At 39.4% G+C, this 19,375-nt stretch overlaps 1 protein-coding gene across 2 annotated transcripts; it reads left to right on the top strand.

Annotated features, from left to right (window-relative positions):
* The first annotated feature begins 7,535 nt into the window (after positions 1–7,535).
* Positions 7,536–19,081, top strand: trpc6a (transient receptor potential cation channel, subfamily C, member 6a). 2 transcript variants are annotated; one of them, XM_034889415.1, is made up of 14 exons: positions 7,536–7,842; positions 8,968–9,296; positions 10,804–10,936; positions 11,476–11,776; positions 12,538–12,723; positions 13,621–13,785; positions 13,901–14,144; positions 14,224–14,451; positions 14,939–15,203; positions 15,924–16,119; positions 17,719–17,919; positions 18,096–18,152; positions 18,544–18,619; positions 18,788–19,081. In XM_034889415.1, exons 1-14 carry the CDS (start codon positions 7,703–7,705, stop codon positions 18,952–18,954), a joined length of 2,688 nt encoding a protein of 895 aa, XP_034745306.1. In that variant the 5' UTR covers positions 7,536–7,702; the 3' UTR covers positions 18,955–19,081. The 2 variants fall into 2 exon arrangements, with proteins under 2 accessions (XP_034745306.1, XP_034745305.1); XM_034889414.1 differs by having other exon boundaries at positions 8,965–9,296.
* The last annotated feature ends 294 nt before the right edge of the window (positions 19,082–19,375 follow it).

Raw genomic sequence — 19,375 nt, 5'->3', positions numbered from 1 at the left:
AACCTTTAATGCTCATTCAAAAGGTGGGGGGGGGGCAGCAAAAGAGCTGCAGCCACAAAGAAGTCTTCATCTCCTCCTCCTCCTTCTTCTCCTCCTCCTCCTCCTTCTTCTCCTCCTCCTCCTCCTTCTTCTTCTTCTTCTTCTTCTTCTGTTTCTATTTTTAAGTGATAAAGAAACAACACTTCAACACAACAGTAAAAGAAAAGGCTACAGTTCAACAAAAATCTAACAGTGAAGGGATGTCTAAGTCAAAGACAACTAGACTTGTTTGGTCTGGAACAGGCTTAATAAGTTCAAAAGTCACAAAGCAGAGAGGCACATGGAAGAACAAACTTTGAAGTACAAGGATTAGGCTTTTAGATCAGTAATATGAGAAAATGAAGAATTGAGGCCTTAGACAAGGGATGAAACACCTTCAAGAACAAACAAGAAGACCAGCTGCTTTTGACAGTTTATCATGAAGCCTTCATTGTGTCTACGCTGATCGATTCTATGGGATATCTGACATCTTATCTCATTGGATCTGGTCAAATCTAGTCTTTCTTTTGATGTGGTCGCACTAATTTTAAATGTGTATGTAAATGCATCCTTACCTTTGAGAATGTTTTGCAGAAAAAGCAGCAGAAGGCGTGTCTCTCCTTAGTCTTGGTTTCCTTGACAGTGAGACACTGGCTAGAAGAGAGTTGAATGATGGTTTCCTTGTCACCAGAATCATCGGACGCAGAATGAGAAGAAGCGCTCATCTTGTCTTGGAGCCCATCAGTAATAGCTTTGGACAAAGGTGGATCCTCAAGGAATCGGGACAGAGATGTCAATGTGTCTTCTGGTGTCATGTCCTCAACCTCCATGTAGTCTACCAACTCTAGCGGAGTGGACCACAGGTTCGTCTTCAGGGCAGGACTGGGAGTGGATGTGGACGACTCTCGAAGAAACAAAGAAAGCTGTTGTTTCTTTAGAGCGTGGATAGATGTCAAGTCAGCACTGGCTGACCTGGCAGCTCCGTTTAAATCTTCCATCGCAACCGACCGGACTTTTCTCTGCCCTCCACTGAAAAACATCTTCCCTCGTGGCTCTTTTTTCTTGGTGGAGACCACTTTAACGTCAAGATCTAAACCGCTCTTTGTCTGAATCCTTCTCTTGACTGCAGTGCCTCGTCCTGTGAGAATTGATTTCATAGTTGCAACAGCTCCTGCCAAAGTCTTTGTGGCTGCTCTGTCCTTTGATATCTGGCAGCGGGTGGCGGTAACAGTGGCACTGGAGGATCCTCCATCCTGTGATGCTTGTGTGGACACTGATAAGGCAGAAGTAACCTCTACAATGACCTCTTCCACTATCGCCTTTGTGAATTTGTGCAAAATCCTTACAGATGTGTCAGCACCAGTTATTTCACAGAGAGCCTGACTGAAGGAGTTTTCCAAACTACTCTGAAAGTTGTAGTTGAAAAACTCCATCAAATGCTTCGAGGACAAGGGTCTCCTCAGAGCTAAGGTTCCAGATGTGGCAGATAACTGACACATTGACTGTAGGATGATTTTTATGACCGAGTCTGAGATGAACCTCAGCATATCTGTGCACATGTAAATTAGCTGTTCCTTCACATCTTGATTGTAAACACCTTCGCTTACTTCCCTCCATTGCCTACAAACAAACAAAAACAAAAGGTTAAACATGGAAAAAATCCACACATGTCATAAATGTATTCAAGTATCTTTAAGACTACCAGGAGGATATGAATTACTTACTCTTCCCTGAGACTCTGGAAGAATCTCCTTATTATCGTTACAATTGTGGAAAAATCCAGGACTAGCTGCTGGTCTGCTGCTGCTTTATTTTCCTCCTGGGTGAATACAGAATGTCCGTTCTCTTCTGATATTTCTGGAGGTAAATGTATTGTAATGACCAGGTCGTTGTCATCCTCTGAAGGTTTCACTTCGAGAGGCTCAGCAAATAATTGCTGTAGACTAAAAGATATTTGTTGCTCAGCGGGAGCCTCATCCTGCTCTTTCTTAATTGTATGACAGTCTAAAACTGTTGTTATCTTTTTACGCTGCTTTTCACCAAAGCGTTTTCTCCATGCTGTCCTTATGATTTTGAAAAATGTCTTGCTGGCTGGACTCTCAGCTTTGCCTTCAGAATCAAAGGACTCTGGTGTCCTAATGGCCTTCTCAGTTACTTGGCCGTCAATCACGTTTGCTACTTCAAACATGGATGAGGTTGTGCTTGAACAGAAAGCAGATACAGTTGCCCTGTTGCTCTCCACTGACATGGTGGAGAGGCTGAAGGTTGATCCTGTCTCAGAGATCCAGACGTCCTCGCTATCTATAACATCTTCTTCCTCTTTCTCTAAGATCTTTAGATTTTGAGGACTTTCTGTAGTTTGTCCATCAGCCTCGTTCTTTTCACCTTCTTCCTGGCCTTCAATAGGCAAGGCTTGAGCTGTCTGGGCCATGGAAGTACAACTGGAGGTTTCCTGAAAGGCCTGAGAGCAGCTGTCCACCAAGTCAGGGGGAGATACCTTCCCCTCAGTGTCTGCAGCAGCCCTCAGAACCTCATCACAGGAGTCTGTGGATTTCCAACTTCTCAGCTCTGCCTGGAAAACTGTTGCAGTTTTGGCCATCTGGTGGCCTTCTGGCTGTGCTTTCTCATCTACCTGATTGGATGATGGAAATGAGATGCCTGAGGCGGGAGAAGGGATATTCCTCATCTCCATCTCTATAGAGTCTTTTTCTTTCTCAACCTGCTCCAGATTGGAGGATTTCAGGTCATGTTTGGAAGAAGCTGCAGTGTCCTTGTTGACCTTGTCTACATGTTGCTCTGAATCAGGTTTGCCTCTTTTGCTCTTCCTCCTGCCAAAGCGGCTCTTACAAGCTGACTTTAGCTTTTTGACAAATGACTTGCCAGCTGTTGTTTTTGTTTTGCTGGCGGAATTAATGGTATATGGTGTGCTCACTGCCTTTTCCTGGACTTCAATATGCAAGGCTTGAACTGTCTGGGCCATGGAAGTGCAACTGGAGGTTTCCTGAAAGACCTGACAGTAGCTGTCTGCCAAGTCAGGGGTAGATACCTTCCCCTCAGTGTCTGCAGCAGCCCTCAGAACCCCATCACAAGAGTCTGTGGATTTCCAACTCCTCAGCTCTTTTTGGAAAAATGTAGCAGTTTCGACAAGCGAAAGGCTCTCTGGCTGAGTGTCATCATCTACGTGATTAAATGATGGAATTGAGCTGCTGGAGGCTGGAAATGGGAGATTTCTCATCTCCATCTCTATAGAGTCCTCTTGTTTCTCAACCAGCTCCAAACAAGTGGATACCCGGTCTTGTTCGGAAGAAGCTGCACTGTCCTGGCTGGCCTGGTGTACATGTAGCGCTGAAACTTGTTTGACTTTCTTGCTCTTCCTCTTGCCAAAACACCTTTTCCCATATGACTTTAGCTTTTTAAGAAGTGAGTTGCCAGCTGGTTTTTCGGTTTTGCTGGCAGAATCAGGGGTATTAAGTTTCTTCTGTGCCTCAATTGACTGCTGATGATGATCGTCGATCTCTCGGGAGATGAGAATATTGGCCGCTTTTTCTTCTTTCGCAAGGCTTTCTGGATACGGACAGCTTTGGCATGATGTCCAAGAAGAGGAGTTTATCATTACTTTTTCTTTGGACATGGTTGGAGAAGTGCTGGGGCATGTGACCTCTTTGTCCTCTAGAATGTCCTCACAATATTCAGTAAACACTCGCCGCTTGGTAAAAAACCTATCCAGGTGTTGCTGCACCTTCTGTTGGGTGAGACAATCAGCGGAGGATTTGTTTTTGTCATCCTCAGATCTAATATGTTCCCCTGCTTGCCAGTGGCTGATTGACTGCATCAGCTCGTCGAGGTTCCCAGCAGCCTGTTCGATGACCTCGGAGACGAGGATGTGGGAGAACGCTTCCATGTCCTCTGTTTCTTTGTCCATGGTACTTGAAGTCTGATGGAGAAACACAAACTGTAAATGCAAGCAGTGCCAAAAAGAAACATTGGTGACAATATTAAAGTGTCATTAAATATTTAATTAATCGTTCATAAAGCATTTTCCCTATTATCCATAATTAAACATTAGTATGTAATTCATAAATACGTGACACGTTTTATTCTTTATTAATAACCTCATCTATGATGCATTTAATTAATGTACTTTCAAACTTTATAAATGATGGATTCACATTTCTAAATTAAGTTTTGCATCAATTACAAACCAGTTATTTACAAGTTTTTAATGGTTCACAAAATAATTAAGAAAGTGCCCTGAATCTCATTTATAAATTCTTTATGAGGCAAAGATTGTTCTCACTTTAGAGTAGTTCACACAAAATAACTTACAGCTTGTAAATGCTTTCTAACCACCTGAATTAATCATGAATTACAGTAATAATAATTGTTTATAAAACATATATCAGCACACTAATTGACCATTAGTGCATGTTTAAATGTGTAAATATATGCATGTCTGTCTAAAGTTTTTTCCAGTTTTGCAACCATGTATACACTTTCTTAATGATCTTGTTAACCACTGACAACTCCTTAATAACTGGTTTGTTTTGGATGTATCCATCATACAATACAATAATTTAAATAGAGGAGCTTATTGTTTATGAATAACATACTAATGTGATATAATTTAGGAACAATGCTTTATGAATGATGACTTAATTATTTACTGATACATAACTAATGCTTCATAGAGTGCAGTTTGTATCAATTATAAATCAAGGTGAACGTGCAACAGTGTTTATGCATTCAGATCATCAGCTGTATAATGTAGGCTGCTCAGTAAATAATCATGTGCAACAACAGTTAGGCAATCATTGTTGGATTATATTTTTATGTTGAAAACTAGAGAAGTCAATCCAACTTTAGTCAAATGTAGTACAACAGTTATGTATGCTGATGCATCATGTTTTTTTCTTCTGTTTATTACCCCTTACTTCAAAAGTAAGTAATCACCTTTAAATATTATTACATTATCTGTAAACTTTAAACTAACTTATTGCTAATCAGTAAAGTGCGTTCAACCGACTTACCTGTCTGGCTTTAGGTGTCCTTGTTTTGTCCCCTCTACTCGTTCTGTTTTTCTGCTTTGGATCTCAAGGTTTAGTCAGTGTTTTCTCTTGTTACAAACATTTGTAACAGCTAGTTTAGTAGGCTAGAGACACTTTGTTCACTGTGGGGATCAAGACTGGAACCCGAAATGAGAGCTCTGCTGGGTCTACAGAATACAACTGTGATGTCATGGAACTCTGTGTTCTGATAGAATGTTCATCTGTTATCATTCTTGCTGATGAATAAACTAATATACTGTGTATATATTATATTTACAGTGTGTATTCATTTTAAGTAAAAGTAAAACATTAGTCTAATGTAGGCCTACTTTAAGTATCAAAAGTAAAAGTACTCAATGCAGAAAAATGGCCCCTGTGAGTGTTTTATTACGATGTTACCTACATATCAATTATATCCGGTGATGAAATGCAGCTAAGTACATTTACTCAAGTACTTGTACTATACTTGAGCATTATAAATGAATGTCACTACTGTTCTGGTATGAGTAAATGTATTTATTATAATCATAATTATTTTTGTTTGCTTGTTTTCTTTTATACCAAATTGTTGTTGTTGGAGGAGTGGGACAGGGCATTGGGGAATCATGTCATGTCACCTGGATAGACACATTAGTAAGGACAATAAAATATAAGATTGATATTTTAGACTGTGTGTAGTTATTTGTTCAATATTAGCTAAACTGTAAAGTTGGACCAAATTAATATAGTTGGAAGTCCCTATCATGCAATCATAAAATAAACAAAAAGAATATAGGTTATGCTGTAAAATTCCTTTAAGTTTTGTTTACTTTTCTTTTTTTATGATGGGTAAAAAACGTTTTTTAACAGAATAAATTTTAAATATCACAGTAGGAAAAGAACAAGACATTAAACTGTGCATGTTGTGCATATTGTTAAAGTAGTAATACTATACTTTTGCTACTATATGACCAGTTAAAATACCTGCTGTAATATCTACTGTACACAATCTGCAAAATATATAATGTAGCCAGCATCCACAGCTGTCAAAAATGTAAATAATCAAACAAAACACAAGTACAGTACATAAACCTGTACATAGGAGTATGACTTGAGTAAATATTCTATAGTTACATTTAACCACTAAGCCACCACAATAGCTGACATGTAAAGCGTGCATCCTGTTGCTGACAAAGTTTTTCTCACTGATCCGGATGCTCATTCTCCAATCTCCCTATTTCTCCTCATGTCTGCATGCTTATTTGTGTGTGTGTGTGTGTGTGTGTGTGTGTGTTTGTGTGTGTGCGTTCATTAACCCTAGAAATATACACATAAAGGACCACACAAAGAGCTAAAGCTCCTACAGTGTTATCACCAGAATCTCAGGCTACACACACACACGCACACACACACACACACATGCACACACACACATACACACACACACACGCGCACACGCGCACACACACACACACACACACACACACACACACACACACACACAAACACAAACAGAAAATGACATTGCCCCCGAATAAGCGAATAAGAGTGTCTATGTTTGAGTTGACAGTGTTTACATCCAGATCTGGGGTCTGTTCTGTTCTGAGGAGGAAGTATTAACAAAAACTTGCTGGTGACATTTGTCAGGGTGATAAGAGTTACCCCCTTATCAACCCTGCCATCCTCCCCATGAAATGTGACGCTGTTGCGCAATGAAACATCTAAAGTGACTAATCTTCAGCAATCATGGCCTTAAAAGGCAATTTTCAGAGCTGTTATCGTACATCAGAGACGGCTTTATTAGATCCTTGAATGTTGAAACGTTGTAATGGGATGTTTTATTTGAACTTCTGAAAACAGAGAGGGAGAAGTGACAAAATCAGTGAAAAAGCTAACCAAGGACAATGAAAAAGAACACATACACATATATTTGTTTACATGTTTGTATGTGTGCACAGGGTGGGAAGCCGTTTCCCACACTGGACGGGTATCAGTAGAGAGAAGGAGAACACAGGAAGCAAAGCCCACTGGGAATTTAAACCCCGAGGAATCTCATCTGCTGTTCATCAGCCAGCAGTTACTCAAAACGTGCGCACACACACACACACACTCAAACACACACACACACACACACACACACTCACACACACACACACACACACACACACACACACTCACACACACACACACACACACACACACACACACACACAAAACTCCACATGTAGTATAAACATTGAAGTTTAAAATAGCATTTTACAGCCTGAGCAACTGTTGGGGAAGCAGAATATTTTGAGAATATTCTGTTCTTGTTTATCTACCTAATCTTTGCAAATTAGACTGTATTCTCAAAACTAATGCATGGAGTAATTTCAGAGAAAATCAGGAAGGAGATTTAACTGAAACAACTACAGTAAGACAAATACAGCCAAATATCACCAGCAACACTCAGTGTTCTGTCATAACACTGAGCTGCCCTTAACATCTGTATAGTTCAATGAGCAGTTTAAATAAAAGTGTAGTGGGACCCAGAAGGGTGCATTCTTTCTCAAGGAAAAACAGAGGGGGGAGGGAGACAGACAGAAAGAGAGACATACCACAGACACTTGATTATTCCGTCTTATGAACCAGAACCCTCTATCACTCTAATCACTTCCAGAATGAACAACAGACCGCCAGTAGTTCAACACAACAGCCAACCTGCAGGTTACACAGACAGCCCGAGGGCTCGGAGCCGTGATAACCTTCTGATGTACGATGACTTGGGAGAGGAAAACTGTTGCTCTGGACGATACCTCAGGTGAGTCTTTTACTTACATCCCCTACTAAGCCAGATGTACATGTAGTGGGCATGTGTGTTTTTGCGTTCAACTTTATCTGCAGATTTTGTTAAAATAATAGTAGAGCATTTGTATTTTTTGTTTTTACAATGTTTATTTAAACAACATCTTTTGATTATCATGCCTACTGGCAAACTGATATAGAGGTATTAAGCAATGAAATGCCTAAAGAGAGCCAGTGTGCAGTTGTTATATTATACATCTCAACTAAAAATAAGTTGATGGAGGACAAAATTAAAATTTGTTTGTGATGTTACACAATTTTCAATAATAGTCCTTCAAATTCTTTAAGGATGCTCTTATACAGCATGTTTAAGGGGTCACACAGTGTATAAGACATCTGAAAGCAGTAAAATATGCCAGTATCAGATAATTATTTATATTAAAAATATATTCTTTTTATCAAACTGGTGCTATTGCTATGCCAACTTTCCTTTCAATTACCTGGAAAAGGAGATTTCTTTCAGTCAATACTGTAAATGGTCCATCCGCATTGTGTCATTAGGAGTACTAGATGTGATGTCAATGTCAATGTCAATGTCAATTTTATTTCTAGAGCACATTTAAAAACAACAGCAGTTGACCAAAGTGCTGAACAGGATCTCCCTCCACTGTCTTCCCACAAATTACATCCCAGTAGAACTGTTTTTGTAGCTTTTGGACATGGATGTGAAATCAGGCTTGAACGCACATTTCCATTTAAACTTGTACACTCTATTTTTAGATTTTTATCCAAACATGGTTTGCTAAGGGGTTGGGTCGCAGGTTGTTACACAGAAGTTAAGATGTATGTTGTGCATGTATGTGTAGTTTCTTAGCTTACTACATAAGAAATGTATGTATTTCCTCGTCAAATGTTATTAAATATTTCCAAAATATACCAAATAAAATCTTGCAGCAGATTACTTGGGATGCTTTTAGAGTAATGCTAAAAAGACAATATCTTAGTTTAAGAATGTGAAATTGAGGCGAAACTGGGAACTGGGGTTTCCAAAAATGTGTACAGTATGTGTGTGTGTATATACTGTAAGTAACCATGTGGGCAATATATAGTATTTTGTTTATAGCTCCTGACTCTCTTGCAGCCACAGCAGCTCTGAGAGACAGCTCATGGCTCCTCTCGGTGCTGTTAAACGACGCCAAGCTCTTCGTGGTCCAGCCTACATGTTCTCTGCTCCCTCAATCAGCCCGTCAGAGGTCGAACAGCATTTCCTGGAGGCAGCTGAATACGGCAACATACCAGAGGTGCGGCGCATGCTTCTCCATGTTCCCGACTTAAACGTCAACGCTGTGGACTACATGGGCCAGAATGCATTGCAGCTGGCTGTTGCCAACGAACATCTGGAGGTGACGGAGCTGCTGTTGGGAAGGGCAGATTTGGCCAGAGTGGGCGACGCCCTCCTGTTAGCCATCAGTAAGATGCATTTGTGTGTCTACTAAGGCAAAAATATACATTAAAGGGTTAATTATACATGGCAGGAAGCTGATGTGCAGCTCTCCCTTACTATGGACCATCACTGATTGTGCATCATGCCTTAAAGTTTTAAAAAATTGAGGAAACTGTGACACAGAAAACAGTTCTTAGTTTGGCCACAAAGAAGCTTAATGTAATAGAGTCAGTTTATGTTAGGCTACCTAAACAAAATGCTGGACTTTGTCACCAGGCAGCTACTGTACCTAAAAAGTCAACATGTTATTTAACCAAACCAACCACAAGACATGGCTTTAGCTTCTAAGTCAAAAGGTTTTCCCATGGACAAGCATTAGTTTTTGTGATCCAACCAAACCTTCCCCACACCTACTTTGGAGAGGGCTAGTTTTAATATAATTTGTATGAGGCTGAATGAATCCAATTTAAACAGGATCAACTTAAAAATCAGCTTCCAGACCAGCAAAGCAAAATCCCATCGCATGAGTACAAACATGCTCACCTTAATTCTTCAAAAGAAAGTGTTTGGTTAAACGGAATTTCTTTTCCAATAAAATTTAAATTACAAGAAGTTTTAAAAAGACAGGGCTGACCAGATAAAGATTAGTAAGCTAACAAACTACACACACAGTACATGCAAAACATCTACAAATAAAATCTGATTTCCCAGTTGTAATGCATAGATCCAAACAGCACAGTCGTTAACATAATATATCCGTCGTTACTGTTGAGCCACTCAGGCTCAGTTGTTAGAAACATACACCTCCAATTCATTTGGCTGTAAGGTGATGGTGAGCAGCATGAGTTCACTTTAAATAATGGCTGTGAAATCTACAAATATTTACTTTAGATTTCACAGTAACACTACTGTGTATGATTTTTACAGAAGAATGCTGTGAAGTTTACATTACAACCTTGTCGACATGACAAAATCACAGTAGTCTAAGTATTACAGTTGAAATCAAAGTATTCAAAGCATAACTGTAAATAAACCACAATATAGCCACTATAGTACTGTAAACAGTAAAGTAAACTGCTGTGTTTTTACTTTTTTTATCTTATGTTGTGTTTATATGTTTTATATTTTACAATTAATAAACAATATACTGTAAATGGAAGAACCTTTACTGTAAAAAGAATTCACAGTAACTTGCTGGCCAGTTGTTGCCAGTAAGTTAGTGTAACTTTTACGTTAAATTAGTTGCAGTGTTGGTGAGTTTGCTCTTTGACACTGTGTGAGTTTATAACTGTAAAGCACCACTTTTAGGAAGGTAAAGCTTTAAGATTGTTGCTGTAAAGTTGGTTTATGTTTATATAAAACATCACAACAACAAAAAAGTAATCTTGTTGAATATCTTAACACCAAAAGATTGGCAACAATACCTTATTTTTACAGTAATGAGGTCAACGGAGCCAGGCACCAACAACTGCTTTGTTCAATGTGTGTGTGTGTGTGTGTGTGTGTGTCTGTGTTTGTGTGTGTGTGGGATAGGTAAAGGTTATGTCCGTATCACAGAGGCCCTCTTATGTCACCCGGCGTTTAGAGATGCCCATCGTCTGACAGCGAGCCCTGCTCAAGCCGACATGTTGGATGACTTCTACGCTTACGATGAGGACGGGACGAGGTAAAGCACTTACAATGCGTCATTAAAAATGGTGTGCCCTCTGACAGCAGTGTAACAGCAGCACTGGTCCAATAAATATCTAAAATTCCTGACATGTGGGGCCTCCCGGATGCCCCCGACTGTTTAAAGGGCTGTTTTGTGATTGTTGCATGCAACAGAGTCAGCAACTTACATATATTGACTTCCTGAAGTCGTCACTGGTTGCCTGGTAAAAAGAAATAGTTTGACTCATAACCATAAAACAGTAAGCAAAACAAAGCTTTTCCTTTTACAAACCATCACAAGGACATTCGATCTTAGTAATAAAAAAGTTAGCCTACCACAAGGGGGAGTGGAGGGAGCTCTAGTGGAGGGGGCTGTGGTAGCAAACAGCATTGTCTTAAGGGTACACCTGCATGTATATGATTGGACATGGAAACAGCTGGGCGAATGAGCAAGTGGTGAACCACAAATAAAAACAGCTGATGCTAATTAGCTGATGCAACATGACCTACGTAAATGTATGTGATCTTTATGTTTGTGTGTGTACGGTCCTACAGGTTCTCTCACGATGTCACTCCCGTGATCCTTGCAGCACACTGCCAGGAGTACGAGATCGTTCACACCCTCCTGAGTAAAGGAGCTCGCATCGATCCTCCTCACGATTACTTCTGTGGCTGTGACTCCTGTAACTACCAGCAGCAGTTTGACTCCTTCAGCCACTCGCGATCAAGGATCAATGCCTACAGAGGACTCGCTAGTCCTGCTTACCTCTCCCTATCCAACGAGGACCCAGTGCTGGCTGCCCTGGAGCTCAGCAATGAGCTGGCCATGCTGGCTAATATTGAGAAGGAATTTAAGGTACAAATGAGTAAAGGATTCTGCAGAATCAACACCACACTCAGTTTCTGTAATCAATGTGAACACGACCCTGTCAGTATTACTGTAAACGTTCCCTGAAAACCAGCTCATCGCCAAGTAGGCTACACAAAAACTGTATCTGCCATGATGTTGCTGCCAACCAGCTGGCAGTAAAAGCTGCCAGTAAACCCAAGAGCCTTTTATGAGCTCTGAGAGAGAGGAAACAGAAATAGAAGGGGGTCTTAATCTTGCATTCACTGTTTGGTCTGACACAAAAAACAACAACTATCATTAATACTGGCCTTACAGTTAGATACTACAGTACTGTACAAGAAATACATGTTACAATCCAAATGCACTGCTCACACAAACAATTCATGTAGCCCACTCACCTTGGTGAAAAGGCAATATTTTGTCTCCCTATAATAACTTTAAGTTTTGAGGTCTGCAAACATTTCCAGTGCTGTTGTCAGGGCCATTACACTGTCAATTTAAATTTGAAATCTTCGCATAGTTATGTGAGCAATTGTGACTAAAGCCAGAGCAGCCTCTATCTTACACCAGTGGTGGTGCTATTGCTTCTGAATGTGATGACTACATTTCCCCTAAATCTAGAAACAGTCAAAATCATGACATATATGGATTTGTTACACACAAATCCATATATGTCATGATTTTGTAATGTAATGTTTTTAATTTCGGTTAAAGTGTTAATAACATAGTGATAAATAACAATTCTGTTTTCCCCATTGTGTTCACAGAACGACTACTGCTGTTTGTCGAGCCAGTGCAAGAACTACGTGGTGGGCCTTCTGGATCTGTGTCGCAGCACGGAGGAGGTGGATGCCATACTGAGCGGAGAAACTGACGCTGAAGACAGCTATGATCTACCAGGTCGCCCCTCGCTCACACGGCTCAAATTAGCCATCAAATACGAGCTCAAAAAGGTCAGTTTCCTCACAAACCGGTGATGCCACAGAGGACAGAAAAAGCCTGTGTTTTTCCGTCATATAAGGTATATTAACCATCATGTGTTGTATTGATTTCCGACTTTCAGACCAGCTACTTATTTTACATCTTGTAAATAAAACTTTCAAAATCACAGTGAACATTTTATTACTTTTTTCTTCTTCGTCAACGTTATGTAGCAATGCAGCTGTGGCAACAAATGAAAACAAGCAGACCCTGAGATTTAAGGTGTGAGCCTGCTGTTGAAAAAGCAGCGATTTCCCTCTGTTAAAAAGCAATCTAAGAAGACAAGCTATAGGAGTGCATTACAGTAATGTAGTCACAGGGATGTGTTTATTTGTATGTGTCATACTCTTGAGTTTAAAAGTAGAACAGTTTGGCAGCTGAGCAGTCTTAGTGTTGCAACATCTTTGAATGAATAAAAAGGGGGTTCAGCGCTTAGCTACATCAAGCTGTATTAATTATGGCTAACAATATTTATATATATGTGTGTGTATATATATATATATATATATGCTTTGTATACATTTACTATTAATCATTTTCAATTCACCCTGCACATTGATTTAATAATTGAGAAATTTTCATATCTAATTTTTTCTTATTTCCTTTAATCAGTTATTGAGTTCTTTGTATTGAGTTATATAAATACAGCACATTTATTTATTTACTCTAATGGCAGCTTTGGTCCTCCATACAAAAAAGCAGATGTCACAGACAGGCAGGTAGAAAAAAAGTGTACTCACTTCAAAAAGGCAGACGATCTGGAACAGAGAGAGTGGAGCGTGAGACTTGAGAGAGTGGCCTGAAACCACTGTCCTGTTCTCTCATCCTCTCACCACCCTTTATATTCCTGTAATGTATTTTCCCTTTAGTTTGTGGCTCATCCGAACTGCCAGCAGCAGCTGCTGAGTATCTGGTATGAGAATATGCCCGGCCTGAGACAACAAACCACTGCTGTCAAACTGCTGGTGGTGCTGGCGGTGGCTATAGGATTGCCTGGACTGGCTGTGGCCTACTGGATTGCTCCATGCAGCAGAGTATGTAACCTTTATGCTTATAAATGTCACTCACATGACTTCCCAAGTGCTAGAAATGTAATTCTCTGCAGGGCATTTTCTATTATCCAGCTGTCGTTTTATCTTTCTCGCTCAGGTGGGGAAAGTGATGCGTAGCCCCTTCATGAAGTTTGTCGCTCATGCCTCGTCCTTCACAATATTTCTGGGTCTTTTGATCCTGAATGCTGCCGACCGTTTTGCAGGCACCATCCTTTTGCCAAACATGACCCACCATAATCTCCTAGAAGGCGTCAACCGAAACTCTGACCCGCTGCTGCTCTACCGCATGACCACGACACCCTTCACATGGATGGAGATCCTCATCATTTCATGGGTCATAGGTGAGCATTAAACAATCACGATAGAGGGAAGTTGTGCCATGTGCCTGTGTATTAATTTTTGCGACCTGTGCCCCTGCAGGTATGATCTGGGCTGAGGTGAAGGAAATCTGGAGTCTTGGGCCTGGGGAGTACCTGTTGGAACCGTGGAACTTCCTGGACTTTGGGATGCTGGCGATCTTCCTCGCCTCCTTCAGCTGCCGCTTCTCCACTTTAAGACATGCTGACTTTGCCCAGACCTATGTACACACACACTACACAACACTGATTAATGTCACACTTCCTCCTGAGATACACTACTTCACACTGGGTGAGCAAGCTCACACACCTGCACAGAAATACACATGGCCACACTTTAAATACCATAATGTATAAACAGTTCCAGGAAATTAGCATGAGGTAGTACATACAAGAGCATAAATTCCGCTGAGATGACGCCTGTTGGACAGCAACGCTGTCCAAAACCAACACCAGTAGTCTGCCTGATTTTCCAATAATAGATATAGTTGGATGGCAAACAGTTGCTTAGTTCAGGGGTTTCCAACATTTTTGGTATGTAACTCCTTAAAATACACAGTCTTGTGTAGACTTGTAATCTCTCAGCCGCAGATTGTACATGTGTATTTAATAATGTAAAGTAGTGTATTTCCCAATACAAGCAAAGATTTGAGAAATGTCTCCCAATAGACTTTTTCATTCCTACATTCATAATAAGTTGTTTTCCATTGGTTTTGTTGCGTACATTCTCTGTGAAATGGCTACTGTGGTGTCCTAATGCACTCACTCTGTTTTTGCAGCACGTATCTACTGGTTGCCGTCAGATCCCCAGCTGGTATCGGAGGGCCTCTACGCGGTGGCAGTTGTGCTGAGCTTCTCTCGGATCGCGTACATCCTCCCAGCCAATGAGAGCTTTGGTCCACTGCAGATCTCTCTAGGGAGGACTGTCAAGGACATCTTCAAGTTCATGGTCATCTTTATTTTGGTCTTTCTGGCGTTCATGATTGGCATGTTCAACCTGTACTCGTATTACCTGGGGGCGAAGCAGAATGACGCGTTTACCACGTGAGAGACACCAACATTTGTTTGACCATGCTTTTAGAATTTCCTATCTTCCTTTCTATTATTTGAAGAATCTTGATTAAGGCTGGCTTTTTTGAAAACAAGGTTGTTATAAAAGCATATTTCACATTCTAATAATCACTTATAATAATAGAGCATTGCTAATGAAATCTACAGACAAAGATACTTCAAAAGAGTGCCCAACATTTTCTGGCTCGTCACCCCTTAAAGTGTCTATGGGACTCCTTATCACAGGTTAGGGCATTAGTGTAGACACAAGATATAAGCAGTGAAACCAAAAAATTATTTTCCTTTTCAGATTATTTTATTTATAGCGTTTTTAGAAGCTGGAAGAGGAAGAAATATGTATTGTATTTCAAAATAAAAGCAAAACTAGAGAAAAGTCAGGAATAAATCAATTAAAATAGATTGTCAGATTTTTTAAAATTTCTTATGCCTTTAACTAGATTGTGACCCTTCAGATTTATCTTGGGGTTGTAAATTACTTCTTTACAAATATTTGCCACTGAATTTTCACAGTTATAATAAAGGAAAATAAATATGATATGCTTTTATTCTTGTACACACAGTAGTAAAATGACCTAGAAACCTTCTCTTTTTCTGTTGCCTTTCACAGAGAGAATTTTTTTCAGATGATTAATGGTTTGTTGAAATAACTTTTTTCTCATCTCCCCCCATTTCCTTCTCTGTGCATGAATCTAGCCTGGAGGAGAGCTTCAAGACGTTGTTCTGGGCTATATTTGGATTGTCTGAGGTCAAGTCTGTCGTGATCAATAACGGACACAAATTCATTGAGAACGTTGGTTACGTGCTGTACGGGGTTTACAACGTTACCATGGTGATAGTGCTTCTCAACATGCTCATCGCCATGATTAATAGTTCCTTCCAGGAGATTGAGGTTCGTCATCAAGAATTGCCATTTGCTTCAGATACAAGCTCGCAAATACTGACAGTGCACTGTTATCCCAACAGGTTTGTGTAGAAACCTGTTGCCTTAAATCGTCTAAGTTTTTACACAATTGGTGCAACTTAAAGGTGAAATATGTAATATATTTACCGCCTGTATAGCAACATTGTTGTGGATGCTGGAGTCAGCCTGGCAACCTCCGTGAACTTTGAGTCTGGGAAAGACGGGGCGGGGGAGACAACCCTCTCCAGTATTTTGAATTTGTACTGCAGTAACTATTTTTTTTAATATTGCACCTTTAACGGGTCAAGTTGTATTAACACTGAGCGGTATTAAGTTGATGCACTACACAAATCAAGTTTAGATAACAATAATAATAGTAATTACTAAAAAGCATTAGTAAACATAAATATGTTAAAGCGCATAACAATTTTCTAATATATGCACATCTGTTACATTCAAGTAATTGCCAAATAAGTTGATACAAAGTAAATTAAGACTATCAGCTCCACACAACTCTCTCTGTTCAGAAACTGTTGTCATCCTGTGACTTTCACGTGCAGAAAATAGAGTGAAGCTAATTACCTCTTCTGAAGAGTCCATCATGTTGTTTTAATCCATCATGTCCTACTTGGCTACTAGCAACTGCGTAGAGGAGGGGTGGGGGTGGGGGTGGTGTGAAATCACGGAAGGCTTGAATCATGTGGATGTGCTGATCGTTTTTTATGATTTGAAGAAATTCTATAGAAGAATTCCTCATGGGGGTGACAGAAACTACGCAATATAGCTTTGATCATCCAAAGAAAAAACAAATAAATAACATTAAATACTTGTTCATATTGCACAGTCATGGTGAACAAAACACGTAGATAAACATCAAAATCTAAATCAAACTAAACTAAAACCCAGATAACACAAATGCACAACCAAATAATTAACAGAACATTATTAAAAAACACTTTAACTAGAACAGATATGTTTCTTTCCTATGAGCCTTTGTATTGTTTTAGCGCAGAACAGTTTGAATGTCCATTAAGAAACTTAACATTCAAGCTGATTATTAGAAATAACTAATGTGAGTTAGCAATGAATTTGTTTCTTAACAAAACAGAACAGAAGAATAAGTAGTGACCACTAAAAAGTTTACATCTATACTACATACATATTTGGCACATTTTCTTATGGGTAAAGCACAATTCTCTACTTTTGGCTTGTTCAGTAGGTCTGCATTAAGATTTAAAACTTCAGATGTAGGTTAAGGTATGTATTTTAATTTTGAATCACAAGCAAACATGGACCCTATTCTATGTACACAATCTCACCTAAAACATGTTTTCATCTATAAAAAAAAAACAACCGTATACATTTTACATTACATATCAAATTTTTCTTTTTTCTTTCTTTTTGTAGCCTCTGTTGAAGAATTTGTTTGAACTTTTGTGAAATATGGATATTCACTTTTTTGAGAGTTAAAGAGGAAGATTAATAGCACAAGTCTGTATGCTAAATATGAAGCTACAGCAAGCAGCTGATTAGTTTTTTTCAACTTGTTTCCTTCCTTTAGTCATTTTGCTTCCCCCTTTTCTTCAGGATGATGCTGATGTTGAGTGGAAATTTGCTCGTGCAAAACTTTGGTTCTCCTACTTTGAGGAGGGAAGGACGCTCCCTGTGCCCTTTAACCTGGTCCCCAGTCCGAAATCTATGCTGGGACTGGCTACAGCCATCAAGTCCCTGCTCCTGCAGCATGTGGCAATACACAGTGAGGAGAAGACTGAGACACAGCTCAACCAGGTACAACACAATATGGACACAAGTAAAGGCGGAGCCTGAGCACCTCCCAGTGGTTTTACTGCTGCACCACAGGCACCACCTCAGACCTGTAGACAAGTTTTCTTAAATATACTAAAAGTAGAAATATATATCTCACAATTCTGTTCAAAAAAGTTAATTTCTGTGTAATTTTCCAGCTTGGAGTAGGCAAACATTCAGGATTTGTTGCTTCCATCAGCTCATCCAGATATCAGGTATGCACTGTTGTGTTTCAATATCAGACAAAAACAGTTTTTACTCCACATATATGCAAGTAGTTTTTAGTTTCTCCGCAGAACTACATTTTAAATACAAAACAAAGGAAAAGCTCATAAAGTATGATACATTGCTGTACTACAATTACCTAGCAGTAAACTACACTGTTGACTTTCCAGAAATACTTCTCACTTTAATACAATAATACAATAATTTTCTGAAAGAATTGAAACTTCTGGATCTTAAACCTTTTATATAAAAAAATATATACATTTTTAAATAGGAAATATTTGAATGGGGGACTATTTTACATCTAGATTTTTCCAGTTATATTATTGTTTATTCTACCCTTACAAAGATTTTGAGCACTTGTTCCATCTCTGGTTGCAGATGATCATGAAGCGTCTGATAAAGCGCTACATCATCAAAGCCCAAGCAGACAAAGAGAGTGACGAGATCACTGAAGGTAAAATCAACACAATGAGGCTCAAACTGAACTTAACTTGTTTAAATTGTTATATTCAATTTGGAATTAAAGCTTCTCGTGTCAGTTTTAGTTTTTTCTCAGAATTTTAGATTTTCCATTTTGAAATTAAAACTTTACATTCATGCCTTTGTGTGTTTTTTTCTTCAGGTGAGCTTAAAGAGATAAAGCAGGACATCTCCAGTCTGCGATATGAGCTTCTGGAGGAGAAATCCCAGAACTTAGAGACACTGGACGGACTGCTGAGGCGGCTGGGAGAGATCAGCACACCTTCAGCAGCTTCAGTAGCACTGCCAGTCGCCCCGACTTACACATGAAACTGCACAGCTCAAAGAGTTTAAAGTGCCTTTTCTCAATCACTGAAGGTAGATACACTATGATAGTGACAAAACATAGGAATGTATGTATGTGAATATAAAATTAAAATGTAGCTTGGTGATTGCATGATTGTGTCCTTTTTCTGTTTATATGGAAACAAAGTACAGTTGTAGGGAGCAGATCTTTTAAAGAGAAGACAGGACCATTTTGTTCTCCATCACCTACCAAAAATACAGTCCATCACTACAGAAGTTTGAAGAAAACAACATTGACACACATGGATGCACATGTTAAAACATTTAGTGCTATGAGTTCATACAGTGGAATTTGCAGATTGCTTTAATTTTTCCTGCAACTGAAAGTACAAGCAAAAGCCTGTACCTTGCCAAAAATAAGCGCTTACCCTCATATTTGTAATAT

The sequence above is a fragment of the Etheostoma cragini genome, chromosome 13 (assembly GCF_013103735.1).
Source record: "Etheostoma cragini isolate CJK2018 chromosome 13, CSU_Ecrag_1.0, whole genome shotgun sequence".
NCBI classification, from domain to species: Eukaryota; Metazoa; Chordata; class Actinopteri; order Perciformes; family Percidae; genus Etheostoma; species Etheostoma cragini.
This window is presented reverse-complemented; position numbering and strand designations above follow the sequence as displayed.

Coding starts and splice junctions, on each gene's coding strand:
- trpc6a (XM_034889414.1), top strand. CDS start 7,703: ATGAACAACAGACCGCCAGTAGTTCAACACAACAGCCAACCTGCAGGT. Junction 12,724..13,620: donor TCAAATACGAGCTCAAAAAG/GTCAGTTTCCTC, acceptor TTTTCCCTTTAG/TTTGTGGCTCATCCGAACTG. Junction 15,204..15,923: donor CAGAATGACGCGTTTACCAC/GTGAGAGACACC, acceptor GCATGAATCTAG/CCTGGAGGAGAGCTTCAAGA.